This window comes from Apostichopus japonicus, chromosome 7, assembly GCF_037975245.1.
Source record: "Apostichopus japonicus isolate 1M-3 chromosome 7, ASM3797524v1, whole genome shotgun sequence".
NCBI lineage: Eukaryota > Metazoa > Echinodermata > Holothuroidea > Aspidochirotida > Stichopodidae > Apostichopus > Apostichopus japonicus.
Genome location: NC_092567.1, coordinates 19622718 through 19638791, shown reverse-complemented (window position 1 = coordinate 19638791; position 16074 = coordinate 19622718). Strand labels below are relative to the sequence as shown.

Below are 16074 nucleotides of genomic sequence, written 5' to 3'. Positions count from 1 at the left end.
AAATATTATCCACAAAAAAATAAAAAAATAAAATAACCCTCTTGCTTTCTTGGTGCCAAATTTTTAACTTATTTATGTAAATGTGCAAGAGTCTGTAGAATATTAATTATTATTAATTATTATTCATTTTAGTCTTGTGCATGATAAATAGCTGGATAATTTAACCTTCTTGAATGTTTCATTTGCCTGGGAGTTGATATTAAACATCTCCATGTCTAGAAGAAATGGAACCATTGCCCCTACCTCCCCAAACCCCACCCCCTCCCTCCCCCCTCTTACGTCCTTCAGTGGTAGCCCTCTTTTAGTGTTTGAAGTGTGAGTGCGTGCGTTTTCTATTCTTATAAATATTATGTGTCTTTTGCCCATATCATAATTGTATTCGTAGTGTGACCCTCGTGACCTATACAACCGTTTAAACTGTTTTAAATATCCTCAATCATATATCATTTGGTGATGCTGTGAAACTTTAGCCATTCTTTTTCTATGAAGATTTTTGTGCTAAGTCATGAAATGGCCAAATCCAGAATCTATCATCTACGATATTGAAAGTTATTTTTCTAACTTACCATTCAAAGGTGTGCACAGTATATATTTCATCGGGCCCTGTAGTTCATTAACCATGCAGTTTGTTATTACATTCTCAGTGTCAAAAAAAGTTATTTGCATAAATCCTAGAACGTTGACAATACGAATTAAGAATGGATGGATTCTACTGCGACATTTATGAAATTGAAGAGATCTTTTAGTGGTGCGGTTTGAAAAGCCTAATTTGAATATTTAAATGGGTTTGTAAGACAGTATGGAGATAGAATAGTCATTTGGAAGAGTAAAAAAAGGTAGTCCAAAATGTCATCAATATGGGCGCTAAAGTTGAGCATGCTAAAACGACTGATTGTTTTCATAGGCACAGTACCTTCCTAGGGGTATTGGCCATCCAAGTTTAATACTAACATACATTAATGATCCAGGTTTGTCTAATTAGAGGAAAAAATGTGAACAATTAAAAATAATGGCTTAACGGGTGGCAGTGAAATAAGTGATAAATGTTTAGCATGTGTGACCATTACATTACTTTCTAGCATATTTTTGGCCAATACGTATTTTGCCGTTTACTGTTGACCATTTGATAAAAGGGTAGATATCAGTTAAGCTTTCCAATCAAGGGTAATGGTTACCAACCCACCAAAAGATAGTATTTAGCAATGCTATACAACTTTGAAGTTGGTTGTAGGGGGCTTGATCTGTGTGTGTGTTATTTTATAGAACAGTATAGTGCAACATACTGAGCCACAGTTGAAAAAAAAAACTTGAACCTCGGGAAATTAAAAATGCTTTAATCAAGATTTTATTCGATTCTCTAATCACAAATGTAATCCTTTAGATACACAGACTTTTTACAATAATATACTAAGTGGTTCCCAGGCGATATTAATATACAGAGAACTCTTTTCCCCCGCAAAAAGATTGCAAATTGAAGACTGCTAGAACTTCTGAAGCTTGGGAATTTTACAAAGTAACATTACATAAAAGCCATTTTCTTTTTCTTTGATTTTTTTTCACTCACAAAATAATGCAAATTACAATAATAATAAAAAGGATGGCAGATATATTTTTACTTGGCTCTAAATTTGCTCTCAGTGCATCGAAAGGTCAAACTTCCTCCTCCTGCTAATTGATGCAAGCCAAGTAAACAAATATAATCATGAGATGGCTTGTTTCTCTCTCTGCGATCAGACAGCATCAATATCATACTTTATGTGTATGATGATGATTGATTAGACACTCACGTTAATCACCTAACGAAAAAAAATTCTGATAAAAGTGTGCCAGTGCCAAAGAAAAATGGGTTCATATCAGCCTTGTGGGTCTGATCATAACTTTGTATAAATATTACTATAGAAAGAGTCTGTGTGGTGGAAAATTGAATATTCAATCAAAATTCATCTAGGAGAGCGTCTCATATATTATAGTGTCATTAAGTGCAAACTAAGTTCGAGTCGTTTTCAAAAAGTTTTTCTCTTCAGTAGTAGTTTGACATTGTTGGGCACCAGAAAATCCTTTTAATAAGTCGGTTTTTTATTTCATTAAAATATCCTATTCAAGTCAGCTGTCTATGTTACTTTTGCAACTTGGGCAAGTTTTCTCCTTGAGAGCAAGTAGAATTATGAAACACTAATATTAAAAGAAAATGTGTTTTATTTTATTTTTTATTACACCTAGTGACAAGCAAAACTTTTCGACTTTAAAATGATTTGATGATACATGAATGGGATCAGTTGCTCTCCTTCCTTTATTTATCAATACTATATACTGTTATTGCTTGTAATAAATTGTCTAAAATGATAAGGTTTGCCAGCTGTGTCTTTAATCTTGCTCATGTTCAAATATTTTGTGGACTTGCTGAATATGTTGCAACAGGGCTTCCTGTGTTTGTGTTTTGATGGTTTGCTGTGGATTTATTGGTATTCTTATCTAAGTAACTTGGGTAAGACTTGGGTAAGACTTGTGTAACTTAAGTATCTTGGATGAGTATTGCAATGAAAGTATATAAGAGAATAGAAGTATTTGCAAAAAATTGTCTGGAAACAGTACCATGTGGTAAAAGTTTGCAGATGGTTAGATGCTTTGCCATGGATTTATTGGTATTCTTACCTAAGTCACTTGGGTATGACTTGGGTAACTTAAGTATCTTGGATAATTATTGCAATTACAGTTAATAAGAGAATAGAAGTATTCGCAAAAATTTGTGCCAAAACAGTTCCATGTAGTAAAAATTTGCATTTTTTTCATGATATGATGATCTGAAATGATGCACTGCTTTCTACAACCGTTGTTTTACAGCATTTAAGTTGTATCTTGCAGACACAAAATTTTATATAGCACTCAATCCTGCAGTTATGCTTTCTCATCATACGATATGTATGGGTGATAGCTTTGACAAACTAATCATGCACATGTCGCACCATGAGGAAAGAAAAGGGTTGAAATATGTCTTTTTTTATCCTGTTGGTTATTTTTCTTAACTTTACCCAAAGGCTCAAATGTCGCTCAGAAACTCATGCATTTCCTGAGCAATGTATTGCTGCTAGCTTTCAGTATGTAATATTTTAACACTGATGCATAACTGCAGAGTTTTCACTTGTTTTTTTTTTTTTTATAAGAAAAAAGAGGCAAACATTCAGGATACTAACTTTTGATATTTTTTTGGACCTCGGGTAACTAGCTTTGGGTAAGGTAATATTTTAACACTGGTGCATAACTTCAGATTTTATAATTATAAACTAACGATACAGTTTGCTATGGTTACAGAGGGAAAATTTAAACATAATTGTATAATTAACATGTATGATATTATGAGTACTTAGTACTTTATGAGTACTTAGTACTTTATGGGTACTTAGTACTTTATGAGTACCTAGTACTTTATGAGTACCTATTACTTTATGAGTACCTAGTACTTTATGAGTACTTAGTACTTTATGTGTACTTTATGAGTACTTAGTACTTTATGAGTGCTTAGTACTTTATGTGTACTTTATGAGTACTTAGTACTTTATGAGTACCTTGTACGTTATGAGTACTTAGTACTTTATGAGTACTAAGTTTAGTAGTACTAAGTTAATGAGTACTTAGTTTATGGTACTCCATGCTAAACTTCAAATAACCAACATATTAAACAACAAACTATATATGGTTATTACAAACTAATTGCGACCACCCTGTCTGTCCATGAGGTGCAGCAGTGTTATTCGCGGGAGACTTTGTGAGACCGTTACGGTTAGAGAATAATATTGGTCAGTATACAAAATCAGACCAGTTAATCATTCTGTGATCAGGAAAATGCGGTACTCTGCCTGGCTTTAAGACTGACTGTTAGGGAATGAGGACACTTTTTGATCAGTTGAAATTTGATTTTTGAGAGAGGTTTTACCTGTTAAACAATAAGAAGCAAGATCAAAAATGTTGATGATGTCACCAGTGACACAAGTGACAGTTCTTTGCACTCAACAGTAGATTAGTAAATTAAAAAACTATCAAAGCAAATTTCTGATATGAAGAAGGTCGTTACTTGCGATAAAGACGTCTGTCCAAAAATGAAGCGAATAAGTTTCCAGATCATACCCATTCAGTATTGTCCAGATATATTTATGAAATTTAAAAAAAAATTCTCAATAGCTTGTAAGTTTTCTGTAAGTTTGTGTAGTTTTATAGCAAAATAATTGTCTGAATTTACAGGATAAGAACAGTATCTGCGTCTAATAACGTCAAATATATATAGAGTACACTAATGTACAGCTTCAGTGACTGTTCTCTGTGTAACTTTACATCATTTCTGGTTGTAACTGGATGTGAATGTAAGGAATGGTTGTATACTGGATTCTGATATAAACCACCAAGATCAAAATCGGATCCATATTTGTCCAGGAATTTTTGCATTTTGTGTCCTTTCTGTGATAGTTTGTTATGCAGCACTCTTATTTACCTTGATATGTGTATACAGTATTATAATGTTTATTTCTTCACACATTTACACACTCTTATTATATCTACTGTTGATTACGTTTTCTTCTTTGTCTGACCAAATGCTTTTGTTTTTTCTTTTCTTCTTTCTTCTCCACCCTTTTCTTTATATTTTATGGATTATTCCATTTTGCAAGGAGGTAATGTAATCACGACTTTCACTACTTCTTATTTACTTTTTTTGGAATCGTAGGATTAATTTTCTGCCGTGAAAATTGCCTGTTTATCTTTTCTAGTTATGTTTCCATTTTTTAACCCCTAGTACACCTCCATGATTATAACCCCATATTACCCCCTACCCTACCCCTACACCCATCCCCATTTCATGGGGAGTTGATATACATTCATGTCCAACTCTCTGTATCTTGATAGATGAATGTTTACTTTTCTCCCTCTCCCCCTTTTATTCCTCTTATGTTAAACACTAATGTTCCCTGTTTTTCTTAACCCACAATCTTATTTACATATTGTACATGTGTCTTGTTCTATTAACACATTAATTTAGTAAACTGTAATTGAGTTTACAACATAACTTTACACACCACATAGAATGTATCATCTTTACGATCAACGTGTATCATTAAGTATCGACAGTTTGACCAGACCCACCAAGACACCTCCTAGATTTTCTCACCAATGGGAAGTAAAGAAAATGGAATGTAATTAATGATTTCTATGCGGTTCTCAGCAATTTCTTTGACTGCAGACATATCATCAGAGCGTTACAAATTGGACAAATTTAAAAAGTTTTATAAAGTTGATATTATTATGTGGAATGAATATTGACTTAACTCCTATCCATGTATTGAATATTGCTGTGATAGTTGTGGTATCAACCCCCCCCCATCCCACCTCCCCCCTTCCCTCTTCAAACACTAAGTCACATCATAAAAGCTGCCTAAGAACACTTCTATAATATTTTGTCCCACAGGGATTATTCATCGTATGCTATCTTTAGTCTTAGCTTATTTTTAGGTCCACAGTACTTCAGATGTATAACTACTGTATGCAAGCAGAATTTGCACATGAGAAAATATTAGCTAATTTTAACTGAGTTGTTACAGTAGTATGCTGCTGTACATTTGAAAAGATTTTCAACATGTCGAGTAACCAAAATATTGTTTGTTAGTTAATATATTCATGTAATGGAATATGGATGCTGAGCAAAATTTATGTAAAGAAAAGAGTCGGACTTGTAAAACCTCCCAAGTCTTGACCAAAAACTGATGGAAATAATTTAAAATGTTCCAAAATGGTTGTTAACCAATCATAATTACGGTAACCCCATAGCAATATTCCATATGTTAAGCATTTAGCTAATCCAATCAAATCCTCCCCCTCCATTAATCTCAGTAAGAATAAATCTCTTGTTCAAAGTTAATCTCCAACCCTTATAAACTAAATAAACTAAGAAAGCCTTGGAGGAATTTGACGTAAATGATACAGTAGTCCAAAAAACTAGGTAGCAAGGCAGCTGAAAAGATTAATTAAGTCTTCATCATTGTCATTGAATGATTTAAGGTCAGCTTAAAAGTATTATCAAACAATACCAGACATCTTTTCTACTCTTTTTTTGATCCGTTTCATAGTTTCATAAGTTTCATTTCTGAAGGAGGATTTCTAAATCCAAGGCCCATGAATTTATCCCTTCAGACTCTCATACATTTCTTAAGATTGAAGGAGGTGGGGGGGGGGCGGGAGTGCGATAGAGGTTAGCTATTGCATTGGAAATTGAAGGTACAAAAAGTAAGTCAGTGATGCATACGGATACGCAGACAGAACTTCCGTTAAGAAATGCCAAATCGAGACTTTAACATTTTCAGTAGAATTGGCAGACCCTGGAGATGTGGGCGATTTGTTGTGTGGGCAGAAATAGCATAATGAAAGGGGCAAAACAAAATTTGTTCTCAGCAACAGTAGGTTTGTGTCGTTATCAAAAAAAAAAACATAATATGTAAATGAAATTCAGTGGTAAACTTTAATAACTCTGCGTTCAAATCCAGGGGTTCCCTAATCTCCCGTTGGTCATGAATACCTGGTTTGAGAAATAGTCTAGGAGACCTGGTTTGGGAAGCCAAATGAAGAAGAAGTTGATACAGGGTCTGTTAAATGGCATTTAAAATCAGAATCATATGAAGTGAAACAGCCAATTTTGCCAAAAGGAAAACTCTTAGACTGCAAATAGTAATGTCGGTGCATGTTCTAATCGGCCGGTCTGCCCATTGTAATCTACCTATAAGTGGGTCAGTGCTACGTTTAGACAAAAAATACTACTCCCTACGAAAATTATCAAAGTTACCATTTTTTTGAAAATAGCAATATTTTTTCAAATCTTTACTTACTTTTTCAAAACTTACATGCTGGTAAAATATGTTTTGTATTTTTTTTCCTTCTTTTTTTAGAAGATTTAATTGATGACATTTAAAGATTTTATCATAACAGACCGGGCATGAAAATGTATTGAAATGTGGATTACTAACATGTGTTGTATAAGTTAAGAAGTAAACTTATGGTACATTAGTTATAAACAGTTTCATTCTACACAAAAATAGAGGAATTTAAGATATCCAACATAAAAAGAACTTAACCTTTTGAGGCAAGGAAGAAATTCCTTGGCACTGAAATGGTAACTGTCACTCGAGTCCCTAAAATTTAGCTAAATTGAATGTTCTTTTAACTACTTTGTAAAACATATAATCCTAGTTGTCGTGACTCTGTAGCTTGTCCCCTATGGTGCCCCCCTCCCCTCCCCAACACACATGATCCCTACTCCTTTGATCACCTTCCCTATATCTTTCTCTCCTATATCCTTCCCAGCAGTCTCTTCTTTCCTCTCCCCCCCCTCTCTCTCTCGCTCTCTCTATTTTCCTTCCCCTGATTTCTGTCTTCTTTGCAACTTATGTACCTTGTATTCTCTCTGCTTTGCACAAGAAGGGCAATGTTATATTTTTGTACCCTTCATCTTGTGTGTAATTTTTTTTTAATGTCTTTCACAGTTAAATTTTTGGTTTTCAAGATACGTATCTTTCAAAATATCCCAAATTTGTTGAATCATCGATTTATGCTATATATAGTCGATGATGTCATTTGCTCCAAATTCTCGGCTTAAAACATAAAAAGGTTTAAATCCATTGTTTTGAGCAGCCTCAGGAGATGACATTATGCAACAACATTTAATAGTTCATGACAAATTTGTCAATGTCTTCTATTCTCGCCCATTAGATTACAGTCCACTCACTTTATTTATTTATGAATCTCTGGTCATTTTGTTTTTCATTTCAAAAATTAAAAGTGTTATAGAACTAAAGTCCTCTTTTTTTAAAGCAGCACTCCACCTCTTTAATACAAGTTATAAATAGCTCGGAAGGAACTCTGCAATAATTAACTCGCAAGGACACTTTAACTGTCAAGATCGGTCTCAGGATAAGACACAACTTCTTTGTTTCTTATCACGGTGCTTTCAACGATCGTTGTGACGATTGCACTTCCGATCTTTTCCATCGTTGAAAGAAAACTAAAAACCCTCGAGTGAGGCCTTGAAGCCGCTCATGCAGACGCATGTACGGACATTAAACCTGATTCAGTTAACGTCACGCATATATATACCATTAAGTAGAACATGACTCGCATAAATTTACATTTAATTTGCATATGACATCGTCATGAAAAGAGTTCATGCAGCCATAAGGAAAGCAATTACGTGTAACCAGAACATCTCCCATGCATTTGTGAAGTTTTGTATGCAAGGCCATTACATTTCAATTACCCTTTCAACTTAATTTAATTGTTCTGCAATATATGAAAGAATAGCCTCTAGTAGAGTTGTATGTTAACTTTATATTGCGGTCGATTGTTTCAGACTGGAGTTGAGTCATGGCTTCTGGTTGTCGTATTTTATTTATGGTGATAAAAGTTGTCAAACCTGTTTGTCAACGTTTTTGCAATGACAGTATGAATATTCAGTGGGCTCGCAAGTGGGAGTCCACAGAGACGTACTGTACACCTTGTGGAGAAAAAAGGGGACCAAATTTTGTGATTTTAGGGAAAGTCGTTGCCATTACTTTGGTATTATTTTTGTAACAACGGTTGGTTGAGAGGGCAAGGGACCATGTCATGACTAACTGTATGAACTTTAAGAAAAGCTTTTACTTTGGTGACTAGTGAATGAGGATGTTTGTTTTTTTTTGGGGGGGGGGGAAGGGAGATATTTTTAATTTTTGTAGCAAATGTCAGTGTGCTATATATATCAAGACCTTCAACACTACTGACAAACAATATAGTTGTATTGTATGTATGTATGTATGATTTGTCACTAATGTACTAATTATAATATTAATTTGATTTATTCCACATATGTTTTGTTGATCTAGTGATGGTGTACTACTAACAAGTAGCAATATATACATGCTTGTGCTTAACAATCTGCTTAATTTTGGCAAAATATTATTCTGCTAATATAAAGTCATTTCTCTGTTTCAATATTTTAATTAGACTTAATTATCCAATTTGAGGGAGAGTGTACAAATTTTTTTTTTCTCTTTTTAGTAATTGATATACAGACATATCAGGTGATGGTAATTGCACTACGAAATATGATATTAAAAGAGTGATTGGTTGGGTTAATTGTGACATGGCTTTGACACCATCTTGGAAGTATAAACATGATGAAAGATTACAACAACATCATTGCAATAATTAACTTGAAATATCAAATCCTTTGTCATTAAAACAATATTCTGGTGACTTGACTATCCCTTAGAAAAAAATGCTGATAAATTTCTGAATCTGTAGGGAAAAACCACATTATCATAGCACTTTGTATTATTTGTACAATTTTGTACAATTTGATAACAAATTTTTAAATTCTGTGATATTTTGTAAATTGCATCTGGCAATAGCAGAATGGATGATATCATCAGGGCAAGTCAGCTATAAATGGCTTTGTTTTTCTTTATTATTTGTCATTCATTTGTCCACAGAGGAATGGAATATTCCTTTAAAATGGATACATTTTCATGAAATTCTAAATGCAGAGAACTTTGACAGATTAGCAAACTTTTCAAATGGTGGGAGATTATGTACACTAAGGAGAATACCTGAATGGGCCGTCACTTCTAACCTGTTATTCAAGGATGTTAAAACCTGTCAGCAACTAAGTAGATTTCTTATTAAACCAAAGCAAACTTTACAAACCATTCACTTCTTTCATTCTGCTGGTATGTTTCTATGACTTTATAGACTGGACTGTTTCAAATGATATTTGCTTTACATCTTTCTTCCTTTCTTGCATTTTACAGGTATAATAGGAAACTCTATCAACATGTCACCTTTAACAGGCAACGGAGACCAACCGGAGAATACTACCATTCCCCACCCTGGAGAAGAAATCCCTTCCCCTGTCACTTCCAACACCACCCAGGGAGTGATCAGTGACATCCAAAATAACAATACAACCATGTTGCCCGATCAGGGCACCACCACATTTCAAGAGAGGATCATAAACATGGACGGCGGTGGGAACCCTCGGGACATCCACGGTTCCGTGATGACCGATCCCATTGTCCTAAGTCGGAGGGACAGATTCAGGAGGAACATGTCCAGCATCGATTCCGAGGTCTCCGAGGCCAGCACCCTAGTCAGCTTCAGCTCGGACACGATAGGCGACGAGAGCGACGCCGGCTCGACTATCGAGGACGGGAAATTGAAGAGGCCCATGAAAATCAGCCATCAACCGATCAGAACAGTTCTATCCGACAGTGAAATAGAAACTAGCGGGGTAAGCTATCGAAATCAGATCAGATTCAGAGAACTTAGTGACCAGATTAAAGGCATTGAAGACTTGCCCCAAACTGCGTGCCGCCTTCTGAAAAAGTTAACTTTCCGTTGCTTGCAAGTGACGTTTTGTTCGTGTCCCTACAGAATGCAGGCAGTACAGGAATGAAACATGATACCTTGTTATCTTTAGCTGGACCTGAGATGTCCATCGCTGTATCGTAAATACACTGTGCTGTGGGTATTGACTGCAGCTGTATGTACTGACTGTACACCAGTGTCTAATTACCGACAGTAGCAAGTTGTGTGTGTATTTTCTGGAATCGATGGTGGTGTCTAACACTTCTGTTACACCTCATTCGAAACTAGGTCAGATTACCGGCATTAGACGTTTCTTGTTTTGCCAGTCTTCACACCCTTTAAGTATGGGATTGAAGAGCTGCATTTTGAATCATTTGTAAATATATATATATAGAGTGACAAGCTGTAACTTTTCCAATCTCTGCTAAACATTTACCTTGTATGTACAAGCTGTATCAATATAAATGTTCACAAAGGTACTGTTAATGTTTAGCAGAGTTTGGAAAAGTTACAGCCTGCCACTATATATACCAAATCTGATTCAGAGAACTTAATGACCAGATTAAGTATGGATTACGGAATTATTTGTATTGTATTTTGAATCATGTAAATATATATATTGACAAGCTGCAACTTTTCCAATCTCTGCTAAACATTTACCTTTGTCCATAGTTATATTGATAAAGTTAGTATATATACACATAATTTATTCCCTTTTGGCATGCCATAGGTACATTTTGGCAAAAAATATGCCAGACAGATCAGTGCAGCCAAGCTGGGCACGAAGAGCTGCGTTAGTGCCGGGTTTAGGTACCACAAGAGTCGCATGATAGCCACGGAAGCAGTCAACAGTGAAATTATCCTTCGACATTATATCTTTGAGGCACTCACAGGTAAGTCAAATCAACATCTTTCTTACAGAAGTAACTGTCACTTATAGTTTTTGGAGGTTTGTTTTGCAAGGAAGGGGCAGGGGGGGGGACTGACTTACAAACTTACAAGAGTTTAATACCAAATGGAGCAGAAACTAACGTGGAAGTTACAAGAGATTTATGACTTTAAAGTGTCCAATTAGACAGGTACAGTCTTTCCCTTTATCATGTACAGATATATTTATAGATATATCTGGCATTCTTAGTGATAGCTAGAATTTTTCAAAACAGATTGCCAATGTGAATTCATGTGGAATTTTCCAATCCCATATAATGTTATTTTCCACTTCATCTCAGGCAGTCTTGAGGTACATGCATTGGGAGAGGGGAGGGGAGGGATGGGGGAAAATTTTACTGTGGCTTTTGAGATTACCTCCTTGCCCACCGCTGTCCCCAATTTACTTGAACTTACACCTTTTTTGCATTTAGTGGCCATGGGTTGGTCCAAAACAAATTCATCTAACCAACCAAGTTATTCTCCAAAATAAGATTTCAATTGTTCCAGTGATCCAACTAAGATATCCTAAGATGCTTAAATTTCCAGTTACTGAGAGGTCATGCTGTTAATCTTTCAGGGTAGGATAACTACTTTAAACTTAATTGGCTCTAGACTGGTCTATGAGCTTTTCTGCTGGCTGCATTTATTTTCAATCCCTTTTTGCAGTTTTTGTTGAAACAAAATGAGTAGGGTTGTGATGAACTTATGCAGTACAAAATCTGTAAACATGCACAAGACTTTGTATATGTGTGGGTGTGTGTGTGTGGATGTGAGAAAGTGACAACCTAGTATGGTCTCCCATTTTTCATTAATGTGTTTGTTTGTTTTTTATCTGCTATCAAATTTCATTCGAAACTCTAATTGACATCTCCACCTCTCCACATGGTGTTAAATTTACATATGTTTGTTTGTTTGTTTTTTAAAAATAAAAAGGTAAAGATCGTTCGCTCCTCTGGGACCAACAACAGTTTTGGGAGGATGCCTTTTTGGATGCCGTAGCGGCTGAAAGAGATGCAGTAGGGATGGACCAAGGACCGGCTGAGATGATGAATAGGTACGATATGACACAGATATTGCATTTACTACCGAAACTAACATAACTAAATATTCATTTTTCACTTTTAAAACCAACTTTAGCTCCTACTGCAATCTTTCATGAAGAAAAAAATGCCGCCTAAGCTAAGTACTTTACTCTCTCCCTTACGTGCCTCCCCACAACTTATGCACTCCTACACTAGCATGTCTAGAGTGGCCTGGTTAAAACTTTCACCACTGTCAAATGTACAAATATGAGTTTTTTCAACTAGTTCTTCCGCAACTATTCTATCATATATTATGACTCTTCTTTCGGTGTAAAGTACTTTTCATATTGTCCCTTAATTAATTTACACCTTCAAAGTAGTTTGGTCTGGTTAAAACTTTTACCACTGTTCTGTTGAGGCATCCAGTTCATTCCCTGCTCCTCATAATACTTAATTTGCTCTGACATGGCACAAGTTGATTTCCCAAAATGGGTAAATATCATGTGCATATATTCATATTTAGGGAGCAGTTCAAATATGAGTTTTTTTCCTGCAACTAATCTATCATATCTTATGACTCTTCTCTCTGTGTAGAGTACTTTTCATATTGTCCCTTTATTATTTTACAGTAGCTTGGTCTGGTTAATACTTTACCACTGTTCTGTTGAGGCATCCAATTCATTCTCTGCTCCTCATAATACTTAATTTGCCCTGACATGGCACAAGTTAATTTCCCAAAATGACTTACTATCATGTGCAGATATTCATATTTAGGAAGTAGAACGAATATGCTCATTTTTTCCTGCAACTATTCTATCATCTTAGGTCTCTCTTTTCTGTTCAAAGTACTTTTTATATTGTCCCTTAATTATTTGACCTCTAGAGTAAGTCATTTGGTTTTCTAGAAAAAAAATAAAACTGTGTCAAACAAAATCTTGTTTGCGGGTTTCCATTATCTTGAAACTTTTCTTCTACTTTGTCACCGTTTCTTTACAGATACGATTCGTTGACAAAAGAGGAAAGACGAAGACTTGAAATGGATGAAGATAAATTGCTGTCAGGTAAAAAAACATAAAAGTGAGAGATAATCTTAAAAATGTTAAAGTGGACACAAAACCCACCCATCATCTTTTGCTTATATTGACCTAGATCTTTGCGAAGAAGAACTCCAACAAACACCATATATATTGTTGGTTGGGTTCGGTGAGTCGGTGGCGTCTATCTTGGCGCAGAGTGCTCTATGTTCGGTGGACAGAACGAAGTATAGATGAGAATTAGTTGAGACCAGTGGAACACCAGCTGTTGTTACTCAGAGTTTCATGCATTGAGCGATCATCAGATAACTCTATATATATATATATATATATATATATATATATATATATATATCTCTATATATATGTGTGACTTTTCTATTGTTTAATTACCTCTGACAGACATGCTGTACAACATGAGTGGGTTCATGGTGATGATGAAAGTCCCCAAGCCAGACGTCAAGAAGAAGGTTCGAAGGTTGCTTGGGAGATCTCATGTGGGTCTCATTCACAGCCAATCGGTCAATGATGTGTTAGATCAGGTCAATAACTTGGTGAGTCCTAGCTTTTGCTGTAAATTTGAAATCATCCTGATTTGATCAAATCCTCTCTACATATTCTAGGTATTACAGCCTGTGGAATTAATCTATTGAGATTTGCCTGTCGCCGTACGCTGTGAAGATAACATGTCGCTGAGCCTTCTCTTTGGAACAAACTCCCATTTCACATTCGTGACTCTCCCTCCCTTTGTATTTTCAAGAAACAACATAAAATATTTCTGTTTGATTCCTAGTTTCTTTTTTTCCTTGATTTCCTTTGTCTCTTTACTACTTTGTAAAGCGCTTTGACATGCTGTGTTAAGCGCTATATAAATGTAATTTATTATTTATTATCTTTATTATGATTTATGGAAACTAAGGCAGTCACTCTCAGAAGCTCAGAATTTGAAGGAAAAAAAACATTTAATCTCGACATTATTATCCTCGATTGACTGGTTGGTCTATACAAATGTGAGATATATGCGTGGGTTTCTTGCACTGTAAGTGACCCTTCATCAACTAAGGCCATTATCACATACCCACAGGAAGTCATGAATTGTTCTGACAAATTACCTCATTGATGGTCTTGGGATTTTTCCGTCAGGAAAGTAAACAGCCATTGCTCAATGTCTTTAATATAATGAAAGATTTGGTGAAAAATTGGTTCAAACTGACATAATGGCATCATTAATTTTTTTATGTTTTATTAAAGCTAGAGTGAACAATAGCCCATGAATATTGACATAAGTTAAGAGCTAATATAGGCTGTGAGGCACTATAAGAGAAATCCATATGGGCCGTCCAATCAGTGGTTCACAGCAGCTTACGAACTATTACTGAAGGGAAGGGTTCAGATAAGCATCAGGCACATTTAATAATATGCTCATGTTGATGTTGTGTTTGATTATTAATCATCTCGTTAATAATGCCTCATGTCCTTGCAGCATGGTAACGACATTGACTTGAAGCCCTCCGCCAGTCGACAGATGAGGAAGCATTCATTCGTTGTCCATTCAGGCAGCGGGACCAATGGAGACGTCCTATTCATGGAGGTACATATGGCCCCCCTCCCCCAGTCTTAATATTTACCAATTTTTAAATTAATGTCTTCCCAGCATGTGATCCTAAGAATGTCCTTCCTTCAGGACGTAAATACAGTAAATACAGTGGGTCGGCTTGACACTCATTGCCACTCCAAAATCATATTTTGGAGTATGTTAAAAGTGACAAACATTTGCTGAATATAAGTGGAGATTTAAGTCTTTTGGATACAACTCTTTTGCAGTGGCAGCTGCCAGAAAATGGAACGAAATTCCAAAACCCATGAAAGTCATTGGATCATTGAACAGTCTCAGCTAAAAAACATACTTGTTTAAGATGTAGTTAAATTACCTTTTTGTTTACGCACTCTGAGCATACTTTTTTGTGAGGATTAGGGCTTTATAAAAAATAGAAATTACTTGACGTTGGTTCAAAAACAAAACTGCTAGGTTTTGTGTCTTTTATTACTTAGATTACCAGGTATCACCTTTCCTATGCACTGATATAACTAGTGGACTGCTTCATCTAGGGGAGTTTTTCACTATCTTGGGTTCACTGATATAATTAGCAGCACCTTTTTCACAAAATCCTGTGAAAAGTACTTTCTTCTCAGTAGTATTTTTTTCACTTCCGGATGATATTTACCACAACCGGCTGTTCTTTACCCATTTGGCAGGTTTGTGACGATTGCATCATCATCAGGAGTGGCAACGGGGCAGTCTGCGATAGGTGTTGGTACGAACGGCTCATCAACATGTCCTTCTGTCCAAAGACCAAGGTCCTTTGCTTGAGTCGGAAGGGGAAGAATTCTACCAGATTAGATAAGTTTTATACCAAAAAGGTGAGATATAAAACTGAAAATGTTTGAACGTAACCATGAAACTTTGCAAATGTTTCATCACGATTATAAGGAGTAACGAAACCTAGCACGTGGGGGGAGGGGAAGGGGTTTGGAGCCCTGGTTGGCTCAGGTACCTTTGGTTGTTCATCCATAAGATATCCATGGTTTCCCATCTGTGAAATGGTCTTCCAACTTGTAAACAATTCCAAAAAGAGCTGTAAATATACATTAGATAGCCACCACACGTGAATTGTAAGTTAAGCCATTTGCCTTTTAAACCAAGTGTTTGTGTC

The 16074-nt window shown here is 35.6% G+C and overlaps 1 protein-coding gene and 1 long non-coding RNA gene across 6 annotated transcripts in view; one reads left to right on the top strand and one right to left on the bottom strand.

Annotated features, from left to right (window-relative positions):
• LOC139969646 (uncharacterized) overlaps nucleotides 1-16074 on the bottom strand; it is a 335050-nt gene that overhangs the window by 269601 nt on the left and 49375 nt on the right. The window lies entirely within an intron of this gene.
• Nucleotides 1-16074, top strand: part of LOC139969635 (MAP kinase-activating death domain protein-like) — an 84806-nt gene that overhangs the window by 53770 nt on the left and 14962 nt on the right. For 3 of the 5 annotated variants that reach the window (XM_071974762.1, XM_071974761.1, XM_071974759.1), the window contains 7 exons: nucleotides 9817-10297; nucleotides 11105-11267; nucleotides 12238-12358; nucleotides 13323-13387; nucleotides 13763-13914; nucleotides 14844-14951; nucleotides 15617-15781. In XM_071974762.1, the coding sequence (XP_071830863.1) occupies nucleotides 9817-10297; nucleotides 11105-11267; nucleotides 12238-12358; nucleotides 13323-13387; nucleotides 13763-13914; nucleotides 14844-14951; nucleotides 15617-15781 (1255 nt within the window). The remainder of the gene's footprint in view (nucleotides 1-9816; nucleotides 10298-11104; nucleotides 11268-12237; nucleotides 12359-13322; nucleotides 13388-13762; nucleotides 13915-14843; nucleotides 14952-15616; nucleotides 15782-16074) is intronic. The other 2 variants (XM_071974763.1, XM_071974760.1) reach the window with 1 other exon arrangement.